Genomic DNA, 13826 nt, shown 5'->3' on the forward strand with positions numbered 1-13826 from the left:
GTGATTAAAACAAACTGTGCTAACAATTAGGAAAATCCACAAGCTCAGAAGGTAATTTCATATTCACTTGTCTCCATAATTCATTAAAAATAAAAATGAATGGTTTTTGAGAACAACCACAGACATGAATTTGATGGATGGCCAACCCCCCCCCCCCCCCCGGCCACCCCGCAAGCCACGTGGAGAAGGTAGCTATGTTTATTCATCATGGTCTGTACCCTCGTGGGGGAGCAATACTGCTGGAATGTCCTGCTATGCATCAGGATACACCCTGATGCAGACACTGCTGGGGGTGTGCTTGCTTACTGCAGAGACACAAATATGTCAAAACTATCTGTAATTTCCAAAAAAAAAAAAAAAAGGTTAAAATTTAAACCTGTCTTATAAATAACATGAAAGTACATCATTGGGACAATTATGAAAAAGAATCTGAGTTCAGTTCTTTGTGTTAGAGCTGGGACCTTTGTATCCTCCAGGGTCTTTGTCTAGCAGGGCTGAGAAGGAAGTGGGGTAGAGACTCCAGACAGAAAGCTGTACAGATGACATCAGAGCAGGTCAAACACTAAGAGAAGGGAAACAAATCTATTTTTCCCATTTAAAAAAAATCCCTCAGAATAATTAAAATGAATTCCTATCCAAATTAAATTGCCTTGAAGTTTTCTGAGCAAGGCTTTAGGCATTATAAACACTCCTTGACTTTGGCCTGCCAGGTTTCCTCTATCAATCATGCGGTAGCCTAAAATTAAATTGAAATGATTAGATCAAGGAAAATCAAATTTTTTAACATTTAGTTTCAGTAATGTGATTATGAAGCTTTTAGTGATATTGTAATTACTTTGAAGCTTTGAGCATATGTTTCTACTGAGAGTATTCCATGGGGAAAAGCTGCATTAGGGAAATAAGTAAATACAGACCCCAGTGAAGCATTGGGGTCTGTGTTTGTTGTAAAGTTAAAAGCTAATGGTGGAAAAGAGACAATGCATCCATGTGATTTACACTCTCAACGTCCTGCAGGGAGTAACCACTTTAAAATCCCCACTAAATCCAGAGTTAAAATAAGGGAATGGCTTCCCTCTAAGGGCAGCATTAGAGACGCAATAGGAGAAAAACAGTAAAGACCCGGGACAAAAAGAAAGAAGTCATCATCCTGTACTAGCTCCAGTTTTTGCACAGGAAAATGTGACAGACTAAGATCACTCTAAAATTAATAAATCTTTTCTCAGAATATGAAACATTTTAATGTACTCCGTCTATGCCAAAATCAAACCATATAATCACTATGCTTCTCTATTCTTTCATCCACTTCAGCAATTACTGGGATTATGCTCGGTTTGGGGGGTTACAAAACTAAATAAGATGAGGCCCCACCCCGCAGGCAAGTATCAGTAGAGACTGGATTCTTCCATGAGGTACTTCAACCTCAGCAACAGGAAGGGAGATTAGAGAAGACAAAACCAGAAACAAGACAATGGTCTCTCTTTTCATTCACGCTTCTACTCATTCAACGATTATTTATTAAGAACAAGCATACTTCTTCCCCCAAGAATGAGGCAGGTAAGTAAACACACAACATTAAAATGAAATGAGATTAGCTCTTTAAACTTTAGCAGGAAAATCATTCCAACGAAATAAGGTGAAGCACACAAACCTTGTGAAGGATTTGCTTACTCTGATTATCGAAGCACCGCTACATGTCCTAGCAGCTTGAAGATCCTAAGTGGGAAGCAATGCAACAGATTGGTGTTTACCTTAGATACTGCCCATTTTATTTTTTTATTTGAATTCACTTCTTACTTTCAGTCACAGACACTGTCACTTTCTACTGTCTTAGAAGAGCCCTGATTCATCAAGTTATATTCACCTGCCACCGACCCCTGTAGGCAGTCAAGTTTGCTTCCTCTACCCCAATGGGCCTTGGAATTCGACACAGAGCACCGCCTGTTGCACACGTGCTCTCTTCATTGCATGGGACTGACCAGATTCGTACTGTCATAACTTCTGTCATCCTAAACTGAGTGAGTGCGATTTAACTTGGCCCTGCGGCCAAAGCTAGCCTTCTGAAAATAAATCTGACCATGCCTGTTCTTAGCAATTAGACCAAGTGGCTCCTCATTACTAGCACAGCAAAACCTGAACCCTCCAGCATGGAACAGAAAACTGTCTAAGAAGGCTTCTATCTCTCTTCACCCTGATCCCTCTTCATTTCCTTCTCTGAGCTCCTTACACTCCGAGCTCCCATCCACTATTCCTCCTTCCCCAGCACAGCCTCCGTATTCAAAGCCCTCACGTCTTGCTCTGCTAGAAATGCACTTTAATTTGCCTGCTCAGGAGACCACTTATCCCTAAAGGTCCAGCACAAATCCACCTCTTCTCTGGAATTTCCCTTGTACAAGTAAACACACTTCCTTTGTAACTTTTGTTACTGCTGATCACTATTTTGCAGGTGTACGCAGCATCTTCACTAAGTTGTGACTTCCTCATTTGGATATGCAGAGTTGCAACCTGTGACGGGTCCTATAACACAAGGTCTCAATAAATATTTGTTGAATTTAACATTTATTTTCTTTCTTCTTTTTTTCCAAAAATAAACTTCTTATTTTCTTACAAATCCACTTCTACATCTATTTTAAAAATTCATTCCATATTTCCCTTAGAGTTTCTCCTAACTGTACTAACAATGTGTAATTGAATATTTTCCAAATATTTCAGCTAAAACTGCCTCATGAAACCAAATTCTATACTGACATCTTTTTAAAAAAAATTAGCGAAGTAAAGTACACAATTTCATTCTTTTTTGTCCTTCATAACTTTACTAGAATTTACTTACAACTTCTGTGTAATTTTCAACAAAGCCAGATTAGTTATTACTTAGGAAGGGCAGGACAACATTAAATTATTCCACAGGAGCATGAGGGGGTCTAACAATCATGGTGAACTGGCAAATAAGAAATCAAAATGTACATAAAATGGTTTTTGCTCCTGCTTTCCCTGATCATGTGTTGTTGTGTGAAGTCGTATTTCCTGTCAAAAGCATAACAAAGCTTCCCCTGCTCTACAGGATACAAATGAGCAACCTGGTACAGCAAATTACCCAGCTGTAATTCACCATCGCAGTCCTGGAGTGTAGCCACATGTTCTTTTGCCACCTGAGAGTTATGAGTTATGTCCTTGGCCAGCCTCATCAACTAGTCCACAAAATAAATATTAGGTTCCTCACGTGTGACATTATTGCAGTGCCTTTAAAAGACCTCAGAAAAGGCAAAATCAAGTAGCAGATTCACTGTCAATTCAACGCCCTGTATCTGTTATTCTTAGTTCATAATACGACACTTCAAAACTAGCTTTCAGATGGTGAAAGCCTTAAAGGTAGTGGCGGTCAGCTGAAAAGAACCTCCTCAGGCTGGCCATGCCCTAGTCCCTGAGGCCTGGGAATGTGACTACGGGGCAAAGGGGACTTCGCAGATGCAACGAAATTCAGGATCTTGAGATGGGGAATGTAATCACAGGTGTCCTTACGAGAGGGAGGCAGAGGGAGATCTGACTACAGAGAAGCAGAAGGTGCTGTGGCTGCAGACACCCAGACTGGAGCAAGGCAGCCAGGAGCTGGGACGCAGCCTGCAGAGGTCCAAGAGGAGTCTTTGCTGGGGCCTCCAGGAGCTGGTTCCGCTAACACCTGATTTCAGCCCCTTAAAACTCGCCTGGGATTTGTGCCCTCCAGAACTGTAAGAGAATAAATCCATGTTGTTTAAAGCCACCAAACTTGTGGTAATTTGTTACAGCTGCAACAGGAACCAAACACAGTAACTGAGCCACCCCTCACAAGTGTATAATACCACTTTTATTTATTTTTTTTAAGATTTTATTTATTTATTTGACAGAGAGAGACACAGTGAGAGAGGGAACACAAGCAGGGGGAGTGGGAGAGGGAGAAGCAGGCTTCCTGCAGAGCCGGGAGCCCGATGAGGGGCTCGATCCCAGGACCCCGGGATCATTACCTGAGCCGAAGGCAGACACTTAACGACTGAGCCACCCAGGCGCCCACCACTTTTAAAAGTTAGTGAAATGATGGTGCTAATCTGCCTTCTAGAAAACACTACTTTTATAACCAGAACATGAGTTACTCGATGCCGTGACTGGTAATTTATCTGACATAATTTGTCACAGAAATACAGTCAGTTCTACATGTATTATAATGGTGATACATTTGTCCAATCCTTAAGACTATGTTTATAACATTCATTGCATTTCTGTATTTGCAAAATATTATATGCTTAATGTTGAACATCTGAAAAACACAAAACCACAATGCAAAAGAATTCCACAATCCAAAGATAGTAATTTGGGGGGATAGTCTCTGAAATCCTTACATATATAATGCTATCTACTTTTCAGTTATGGCAACTAAGCTCTTATATTAATATTTTTTAAAAATATTTCTTAACTACTGAAGAAGTCACACATATTTATGAGGCTTAGGTCATAATGTTAATATTGTTATTATCATCATTGCTTGAAGGAAAAAAAATCATGTCACCTCCAGAAATCTGACCTCAAATGGCATCACGACCCATTCTCTAACTTTACCAGCTCAACTTGCATTCTATCCAGCATAAAATGATTAAATTGGCCGCAGAAGCCAGAAGGGATTTTTAATAAATTTATACACAAAGAATTGTGACAACCATGACTAGACCCAATAAAGAAGTTCCTCATATGTTAGGCCTCAAATAAAAATTATTCCACAATGCCCCCCCCCAAAAAAACGGTTACAAAATGTACAGTAGTTCTGGCGTGCCCAGCAGTTGCCAGGGTATAAAGGCAAGCATATACACCTGGAATAAAATCATCATACACTGAGAATAAGATTATTTGGTGAATTCCTTGTAATTAAGCCAAGGGGGGAAAAAACAATACATTTGAGAGAAATTTTGCATGTAGTGAGAAACTGCAAATGCCACGCACGTACATAAAAATGGACCATGAAGAAAAGAAAACTCTAGAGAGGACCACAATAAAAGAAGAAACGCCCTAACCTGCCAATGGCTGGGCATCTCACCAATTCTTTTTTTTTTTTTTTTTGAAGATTTTATTTATTTATTTATTTGAGAGAAACAGCATGAGAGGGGGGAGGGTCAGAGGGAGAAGCAGGCTCCCCGCCGAGCCGGGAGCCTGATGCGGGACTCGATCCCAGGACTCCAGGATCATGACTTGAGCCGAAGGCAGTCGCCCAACCAACTGAGCTACCCAGGCGCCCCATCTCACCAATTCTTAAATGTAGAATGGGAAGCAAGTATCAGACCTCCACTATATATTACTTTCTGTTTGTGTCATGCAATTATGTCTAAATTGACTGCACCAGTCAATTTGCCCCAGCAAAGACTCCTCTTGGACCTCTGCAGGCTGTAAAACACTTAAAATTCCTATCCGATACTATTAACTCGGGCATCTTCACTTAAAAACATGTTTTGATGTTGTCCCACATAATTATCCAAGCTTGGTGAATGCGACCTACCGCCTTGCGCAATCTACGTGTGTTTGTGCTCGGCAGCCCAGGGAAGCAGCAACTTGTGGAGTGCTGCCTCAGTGTGCCTCCATCTGTACCTCTCACCCCCCCCTCAAGGACACGTCACGCAGCTGGAAGGACTCCAAGCCAGAGTTCAAGGGTGGAAAGAAGCATGCTAGAGCACGAATTACTCTTCTTCCACCCTCATTTCTCCAGGCAGTAAGCCTAACTGGTACCCAATCCTCTGGTCAGCCTAAAGCTCCTCACTCCCCAAAACTGGATCAAGGAATAAAGTGTATCCAGGACAAGATTCCTAAGAAAGCAAAATGCAGAAACAAGGCCTGTTTGCTGTAGACGGCTCCCTGTGTGGGCAAGGACCCTGGTGGGCCCCAGTCTGTTAGTCATGCCATTCCCATTGTTACCCTCAGAAACACTTTCACAACCAGTAGTCAAGCTCTGTGGAAACCAGCAGCAAGTCAGGAAAGAGCTCCCTTCTTAATTATTCAGACAACAGCTGCTCCTTCGAGTTGAAGAATGAAATGTCAAAACTCCAGTTTCTGAGAAAATGAAGTAATGTTGGGAAGAAAAACAGTAAGACACAAGGAAAGGGGGAGTGCACGTGGCTTCTCTGAAAGAGAGACATTGCAAACTCAGTCCTATTTCTCTGTGTTACTCATGCAGAGCGAGCTTCAGGCATGTATCCTACCTTTCCATGTTCTGGAAAATGCATCTACTCTGCACAATAAGCTTAAAAAAGCACAATGTAGCTACAAAGGGCTTCATCTCAGGTCACCTAATTTATGTACTGAAACTCCAGAAACATTCAACAATAGGAATAACTGGTATATCCATTGATTACATAAATAATGAAATTGTCTCAACTGGAACACCAATATTAATTCCCTAATCACTTTTTTTTTTCTCCCTATTTGATGAGGGTGGGAATAGGGGTTTGAGGGACAGATTAAGGTTGCTATATATTGTACATCTCAAGCTTTTTCCCTCTTCCAATGGTAAGGGCTCTAATGTTAACCTTTATGAGGGACCCTGTTCAAGTCTTACAGGAAAAGTGAATTGGAGAAATCATCAAGAACCTATCAATACTATTAAAAATACAAACACTCGTCCAAGGATGGTCTCAACACGTGACCAGGTGTAAAAATACAAACACTCGTCCAAGGATGGTCTCAATACGGGGCCAGGTGTATAAGGTATGCAGATATTGAAAAGGAAACAACCCTACTCTGCACTACGCTGGGTCACTCAGGGCCTCTGGGTTTGGCAACAGTGTTCTCCCCATCTACGGAACAAACTATAAATAGAAACCTAAACATCATGTGCTACATATCAAAGAAGGACATATAGAGTACTTCTGAAACATGAATAAATTTAAAGCTTTAATAACATGAAAAAAAAATACTTGTCAATGAGAGATATTTAATACATTGTATAAAAATGAGGACTTGTTTTTTTTTTAAATGCAGCCCTTCATCAAAGATGAATTACTGACACCAGAAATGCCGCCAGGCCGAGAAAAGCCATCTCCTACCCTACAACCACCCTCTCTCTTACTGGAAGGCCATCTCCAGATTGAGAGGGAAAGGAAGCTGTTAATGCTTACCTGGACTTCTAGGCACTGTTCCACTATACTGCGGCTTTCCATTCCTGCCACAGACATCTCTCTAAAATGTAATCCGTTCATAATGCACTTCTGGATACGATGGATCACTGACTCCTCCCACCGTCCTTGACCCTGCTTACCGTTGACAGACCATGCCCTTCTAGCCTGGGGCCAGCCTGCTTCCTCTGGCCTCTGCCTCAGGGCATGCTCTTCGTTCCACTCTTCCCTCTCCCTGCCATGCCTCAGTTCATGTCTAGAACTCTGCCTTCGTCTAATGAACTCCTAGTTGTCCTTCCGTGCCTCTAGACACAGTGGATCCACCAGGCTCTGTTAGTTGCCCTCTCCAGCAGTTCCCCGTGTAAACCTCTATCATGATATTTACAGTGTAGGATTGCAAATCTTTATTTTTCTGTACACCTTCTACACTATGTGGTGTTGCTAAGCTCTTGGTTGATTCCAAAGGAGGAGCTAATTGCTTCAGATTGAGAAATGTGAGAACTGACACACAGGTGGGGATCTTAAGGAAAACTTGATATAAAGTTTGTGTCATTTGAAATGGATCCAGCAGGATGAAAGGTAGTTTCCAGATGTACAACAGAGAGGAATAACGTCCAAAGCTGAGAAAATAACATGTGCAGAAGAGACCTGAAAATCTGTGGTGTGATGGTTTGTGTGTGCGTGCTTGTGTGTGCACATCTCTTTCTAATTACTCTGCTTCTGTTGGGGGGAGGATTCTTACCCAAATATATGTCTTATCAGTCCAACTAGATCACAGACTCGTCTCGGAGAAACAGTCTCACATTTCCCCGTGTCCTTCCCTGGTGGGCGATAAACACACACTTGCCACCCACCTGGACCTCCCCCCCTGCACAGCACCACCCGATCTAGTACCTCGGAAAGAACGGACACTGAAATCATTAGTGCGAGCTGAAATACCTGTTAATTCAGAGAAGAAAGGTTTCTATTTAGAGAAAATAGATACAGGAATAAACCTGGTAGAAGTCCCAGATAATTAGGACATACAGTACTGGGGGAAATATAGTAACCTTACCACAATTCTTTTTAACCAAGACTCTCTCCTATAGGGGGAAGTAAATAAGCCAGGAAGGTGAACTACAACATAAATCAGCCAACTGTCATAAAAATTTCCTTCTTTAATATTACAAAACCTAAGAGAGAAACCATTCAGGTTACTACAAAGAAATATTTAAAATGAGCTCATTAAATACAAATTAAAACAGAAATACTGAATAAGCACTGGGCCACAATTAAAGGCTGAAGAAACAGCAGGTAAGAAACAATTTTCATTGATCAAAGAACTAAAAGCTAACAGAATATGGACTATTCTGCATTGAAACTGCTTTCATGAATATGAAGCATTTCGATGTAAGATTTTTTCCCCATTTTTCAAAGAAGCTTTGGAGGTAGAAATGGATCTGCATATCTTAATATAAAGTACTTTCACTGTATCATTTTCAAGAAATGAAGCTATGAAGTTTCAAAAAATGTAGATTTCAAAAAAATCCCTAGAAATCATTCCAAAATTGAAAAGGGCATAAGGTCATCATTTTAGAGCCTTTGGACCCAAAGAAGAACTGTACATAATTACACAAAATCACCTATGCAAAGATTCAGTAGAATTTCCTTTATGACACAATTGTACTTCGTCATAACTAGGAGCTTTTAGAGCCTATCTTGAGTACTTCGAAGTAGGGTCACATTTTATCTAAAATTATTGAAATGGCAAAGTAGCAGTACACAGTACATTCAACTAGAAATATAAACTCTGTAACTTTAAAATTCACCACGTATAAGTTTTAAAACAAATGTATAGATTTGTAGGCAAATAGTAAAGTTAGATTGCACATTCATAAATAGCAAGGCCATTTTTTTTTCTATTTCTTTCACTTGTGTATTCCTGGCACCTGGAGCAGTACTAGGCACACAGTAGGTGCTCAATTATTGGATCTGGTTTCATGAAAATAAAACAATATAAAATGAAAAATGAGAGGGTTTTTTCTTATAAATTCATTTTAAAACTTAATATATACGGTTTTTAATTTAACAGGAAGGCAAAAATAAAAATATTTTATGGTACACAGGGGTAAATGGGCATTCTTATAAACACTGCCAGAGCCACCAAGCACAGCTGTGCAGCTTGTGCACTGCTCAAAGGCACTAAACCTGAGCGGGGATGGAAAGAGGCAGGGAGAAAAGAAAAACCCAGCAGATGCTCTGCTGATGGATATGAGTCAGTCTTGAGGAGGATGTCTTTTTGAAATTTTTCAGTCCTGAGCAGCAGCTTTTACTACCTTGTTACACTAGACAGAAATGTAAAATAGGGTCACTTACTTTAGAACAATTTAGAAATACCTAGAAAAAATTCAAAATCTACTAATTCTTTGACTAGAAAATCCACCCAGAAATTGTAACAAGATTTTTACTTTACATATATGCTTATATATGCAAATAAAGAGATATGAACCCAAACATTTCTGATGATAGCAATCTGTAAACCTACTGAATGCTCATTTATTGAAGAGTATTTGCGTAATTTGTGTACATCCACAAAATAAAAAAGTAGGCAAGAATTACTGTGCAGGTGGAGTTGTAGAGGTAGATATATATATTTTCTAAGAGATAATTTAAATAATATACAGATGTGACTATGTTCTAATTGTTATTTTTAATCAAAAATTTTTAAAGAATTAGATATTGAAATTTGAATTCCAATATTGACAACACTATTGTATACAGATCCATGCACTTTAATATCTGATACTACTCAAATACCTAAATCCAGTTCTATAGAATTAGAATATACCACAAATATCACTACCAAAATTCAATTTTAAATAAAAAGACTTGCTGATTTTAAAAGGGTGAAATATGTTTTTAATAATGATGCCAAAAATTGTATTTTTCTAAAGTAGAATTTTCTTAAGCCTTTCTATTCTGCTTTATATCATCTTGATATCCTTCCCCATACTTCTCACAGTCATAATCACCAACTTCAATTAAACTATGTTTCTATGGCTGTCTGGGTCAGGGCATTTAACAGATCAGTCATAAACCAAGTGAGAAATATAAGTACTTTTGAAACAGTTCCTGTGCCAAGAAGGAATCCTAAATTTTAAGAACGTAAAAGGAAGGTTAATACTACTGGTAGTGAGGTAACACTCAATCCTCTTTACTCCTATTGTACCAAGTAACCTATTTTTGTTTTTCCTCAAAAGTAACCAAGATTTATATAAAGTGGAAGAGCACTATTTGCATTAAAGAGGGTGTAGCAATTAAAAAGAGCATAGACATAAAAGGCCAAGTTCGGAGTAGCGTAATGTCTTTAACAGAAAAAAACAATCCCAGATATACATTGATTTATATTTTGATCTCCAGCTTATCACTAGGTATAAACTATAATGCCTTTCCTGTCTCCAAAGTTTAGTCACAGAAACAGGAAACCCATCACTTCAAGACTTCTGTTCAATTGCCTCCACTTTCACTTACCTTCCAACATTGTCCTTTCCACACTTTCCAACACAACCAAGTATAAAACTGGCAATCAAGATTTTTATAAAAATGTGCCCACCAACAGAATTAGGCACACTCTCTCTTCCTCCACTTTCACTTACCTTCCAACACTCTCTCTTCTTTCCGCACTCTCCAACACAACCAAGTCCAAAATTGGCAATTAAGACTTTTATAAAAATATGCCCACCAACAGAATTAGGCAATGCAACTAATTGTATAAAATAATTTACTGCACATTGTCCAAATGGTTTTTGTATGTAAGGTACTTTTCGTGGGAGGGAGCATGTTGTATTTATGTTGTAATACACATTTATTTGCACTATGTAAAACACTATGTGGAGTATGAGAAAAAACATCTTTTAAAATCTACCTTATATTCTCCATGTAATTATAAGTTACTAATAACTGTCTAATCAAATCCAAAGATCATACTCTTCCTTCTCATGTCCCAAGTAAATGAATCCCACGAATCCCAAGTAAACTAAACTGCCTAAACATAGTTCATCCTAACAAAGTGTTTATATAGCCATGTATTAGATAATTTAGAATTGTGATTTTTAATCTTAAGTCCGTCTTTATATATAGCTTTACTATAAATTTGCTTTTAAAAGTATCCATGCACTATATTAAGTTGAATTAAAATAAAATTTGCACAACGGTCTTCAAAATAAAATATAAATTATTTTTTCCGATAAAATACTGACATCATGGATTTTGAAAATTTTCTTCTGCTTGGTTTTCTGATTCAGTTCAGAGTTGTGTTTATAGTGGATTATAAGTAATGGTCACCAAAAAGGTCTCAGAGGATTCATAAAAGTTTATATGAAAAATGTATTTATAAGAAAAAATGTCTTAATTGGATGACTCTCAAAACTCATTCACCAAAAGTCATACTATGCTAGAAAGGTAAGAAAAAATTGGACAACATCATTAGGTTTTATCACTGCTGCAAAGACAGTGTCAGTTAATCACTGGCTTGATTCTCCCAGTGAGTAGAACGTTTTACTTTTTAACATTAATTTCCTAAAAAAAGACTTAAGAAGCCTTTATCAGTGCATACAAACTTACATATTTTAAAAATCCACTTCTCATCTTTCTGGACAGACCACTTTTGACTTCAGATGCACTCATTGCAATCAAAAGTGCCTTGTAAGTGGCACTCATCGGGAATAAACCCCAAATAGGCTCACCAAATCTTCCATACACAATCTAGAGCGGGTCTCTGTCATAATAAACCCCCCAAATAGCAATGGTTTCTAATCATACTGTGCATTTCCACTAATTTCAAAGATTACCGTTAAAAAGAAAAAAAAAAAAAAAACTTTTGTCTTAACAGCCCCGGAAGGGAGAAAACTTTGCTAATCTTACACATCACAGTGTTTATAATAAACAATTATAATAAACCATTCCCAAAGCTTTAACCACAAAAATGCACCTAGGTCATTTTGTGTTAAATAATAATAGTTCATTATGCAAATATCTAATGCTTGCTATTTACTCTTCTTTAATCTCAGCCCTACAATGAGAGATTTGAAAGGAAAAAAGGGAGGGAGCAAGACGTTTAAACCCCTTTGCAGGAATGTCTTTCGATCCTAACCATTACTGCAGGTACCTTCCACCAGAGTTTAAGGCTTCGCCTGGCTTTCCCCGCAAGTCCTACAGACTCTGGGTCCCAGGCTGTTCCTAACTGGAAGGCAGCTACCAAGGCGCTCTGAGGGACCTGCCAACGGCCCCCAGCAAGTCTGGCTGCGCAGCGCGCTCGCTGTGGGAACGCGCGACCCAGCCTTCGCCCGGGAGGTGCAGGGGCACCAGGGTCCCCGAAGTTGTGTCCGGTGGGAAGCCGGTCAAACCACGGGCGGGGCGGGGGCTTAGAACACACACACTCAGACTCCGGGCCCACGGCGGGCACTGGGAGGTCCACGGCGGGCACCGCGAAGCGCGCAGCGCGGGCCGAGGACGGACGGACGCGGCCGCCCGGACACTGACAGTTGACACCGGCGCGGACACCCTGGGGGTCCCTGTCCGCCGAGGCCCGGCGGGGCGGCGCAGAGGCTGTACCTGGCAGGCACCCACGTACCTATCATGGTCACTGGGCAGGTGGAGGCTGCTGGGCATGCAGGGACCTACGCGCGCACTGGCACCCACACGTGCCTCCCGCCAGTGCGGCCCCGGGGCTAGATCTTCCAGCACTTGCCTCCCCGGTGGCCGGCTGCCGGAATGCGCACGCGCGGACGGCGCGCCGCAGTGGCCTTCTGGGAGTCGTAGTTTTACCGCGTAGTTTCTCCTTACCCCGCCCCGCCCCCGCCCCCGCCCGCCGACGCCCGCCTTCCGCGGGCCGCCTTCCGCCGCCGTTCCGCGTTCAGGCCCAGGAAACGCACGTCACGGGGGGACTGGGCCGTTCGGCCGCAGTGTTGACGCGTCGCTTAGCAACCAGGAGGCTTGCCTTTGGAAGCTTGTCGCGGCTCTGGCCACGGTCCTCCCCTCTTCCCGCCCTTCCCCTCCCTCAACGCCCTTCACCTAGGAGCTGCCCAACATCTGGATCGACCTGGGCCCTCCGCGGGGTTGAATTTCTACCAGTCACGCGCCTTCTGACATTTTTCCCGAACTCCTTCTCACGTCCGTAAAACCCACTGATTCTTTTACCACACGTTTGATGAGAGCAAGACATTTTCTAGGAAGATGGTGGCAGAAAAAGAGACCCTGAGCTTAAACAAATGCCCAGACAAGATGCCGAAGAGGACCAAGCTGCGGGCGCAACTGCCGCTCCCGGTGCACCAGCCTCACTCCCTGGTTTCTGAGGGCTTCACAGTCAAAGCCATGATGAAAAACTCAGTCGTAAGTGATCTTCCTGCATTGGACGCACTCGCCCCGAATCGCGGGCACCAGGTTATAGATGCTGGCCGGCCCTATGATGGATTCCGAACCTGTGTCCCGGGTGGTCTCTGGCAAAGATGTCAGTTCCCCTGCAGACGGTGCCCGGCAGGGTGGAGAGGTCCCGGCTAGGTTGTTAGAAAGGATCTTGGGCAAGGGAGGCGCTACATCCCATTGATAAGCACCTTCCTAATAACTCATGGTGTCTAGACCACCCCAAATTACTCTTTTTTTTTTTTTAATCTATTTATTTGACAGAGAGAGACACAGTGAGAGCAGGAACACAAGCAGGGGGAGTGG

General features: G+C 41.3%; 2 protein-coding genes across 4 annotated transcripts in view; one reads left to right on the top strand and one right to left on the bottom strand.

Annotated features, from left to right (window-relative positions):
- Positions 1 to 12880, bottom strand: part of LOC118001946 (E3 ubiquitin-protein ligase parkin-like) — a 1266913-nt gene extending 1254033 nt beyond the window's left edge. For all 3 annotated transcript variants that reach the window (XM_034992136.1, XM_034992135.1, XM_034992134.1), the window contains exon 1: positions 12733 to 12880. In XM_034992136.1, the coding sequence (XP_034848027.1) occupies positions 12733 to 12739 (7 nt within the window). In that variant the 5' untranslated portion in view covers positions 12740 to 12880. The remainder of the gene's footprint in view (positions 1 to 12732) is intronic.
- Positions 12881 to 13110: 230 nt separating this feature from the next.
- The window catches only part of LOC118001957 (parkin coregulated gene protein), a 321863-nt gene continuing 321147 nt past the window's right edge, over positions 13111 to 13826 (top strand). The window contains exon 1 of the mRNA XM_034992154.1: positions 13111 to 13490. Coding sequence (XP_034848045.1) covers positions 13335 to 13490 — 156 coding nt within the window. The 5' untranslated portion in view covers positions 13111 to 13334. The remainder of the gene's footprint in view (positions 13491 to 13826) is intronic.

Source organism: Mirounga leonina, unplaced genomic scaffold (assembly GCF_011800145.1).
Source record: "Mirounga leonina isolate KUSES-001 unplaced genomic scaffold, KU_Mleo_1.0 Mir_55, whole genome shotgun sequence".
NCBI lineage: Eukaryota > Metazoa > Chordata > Mammalia > Carnivora > Phocidae > Mirounga > Mirounga leonina.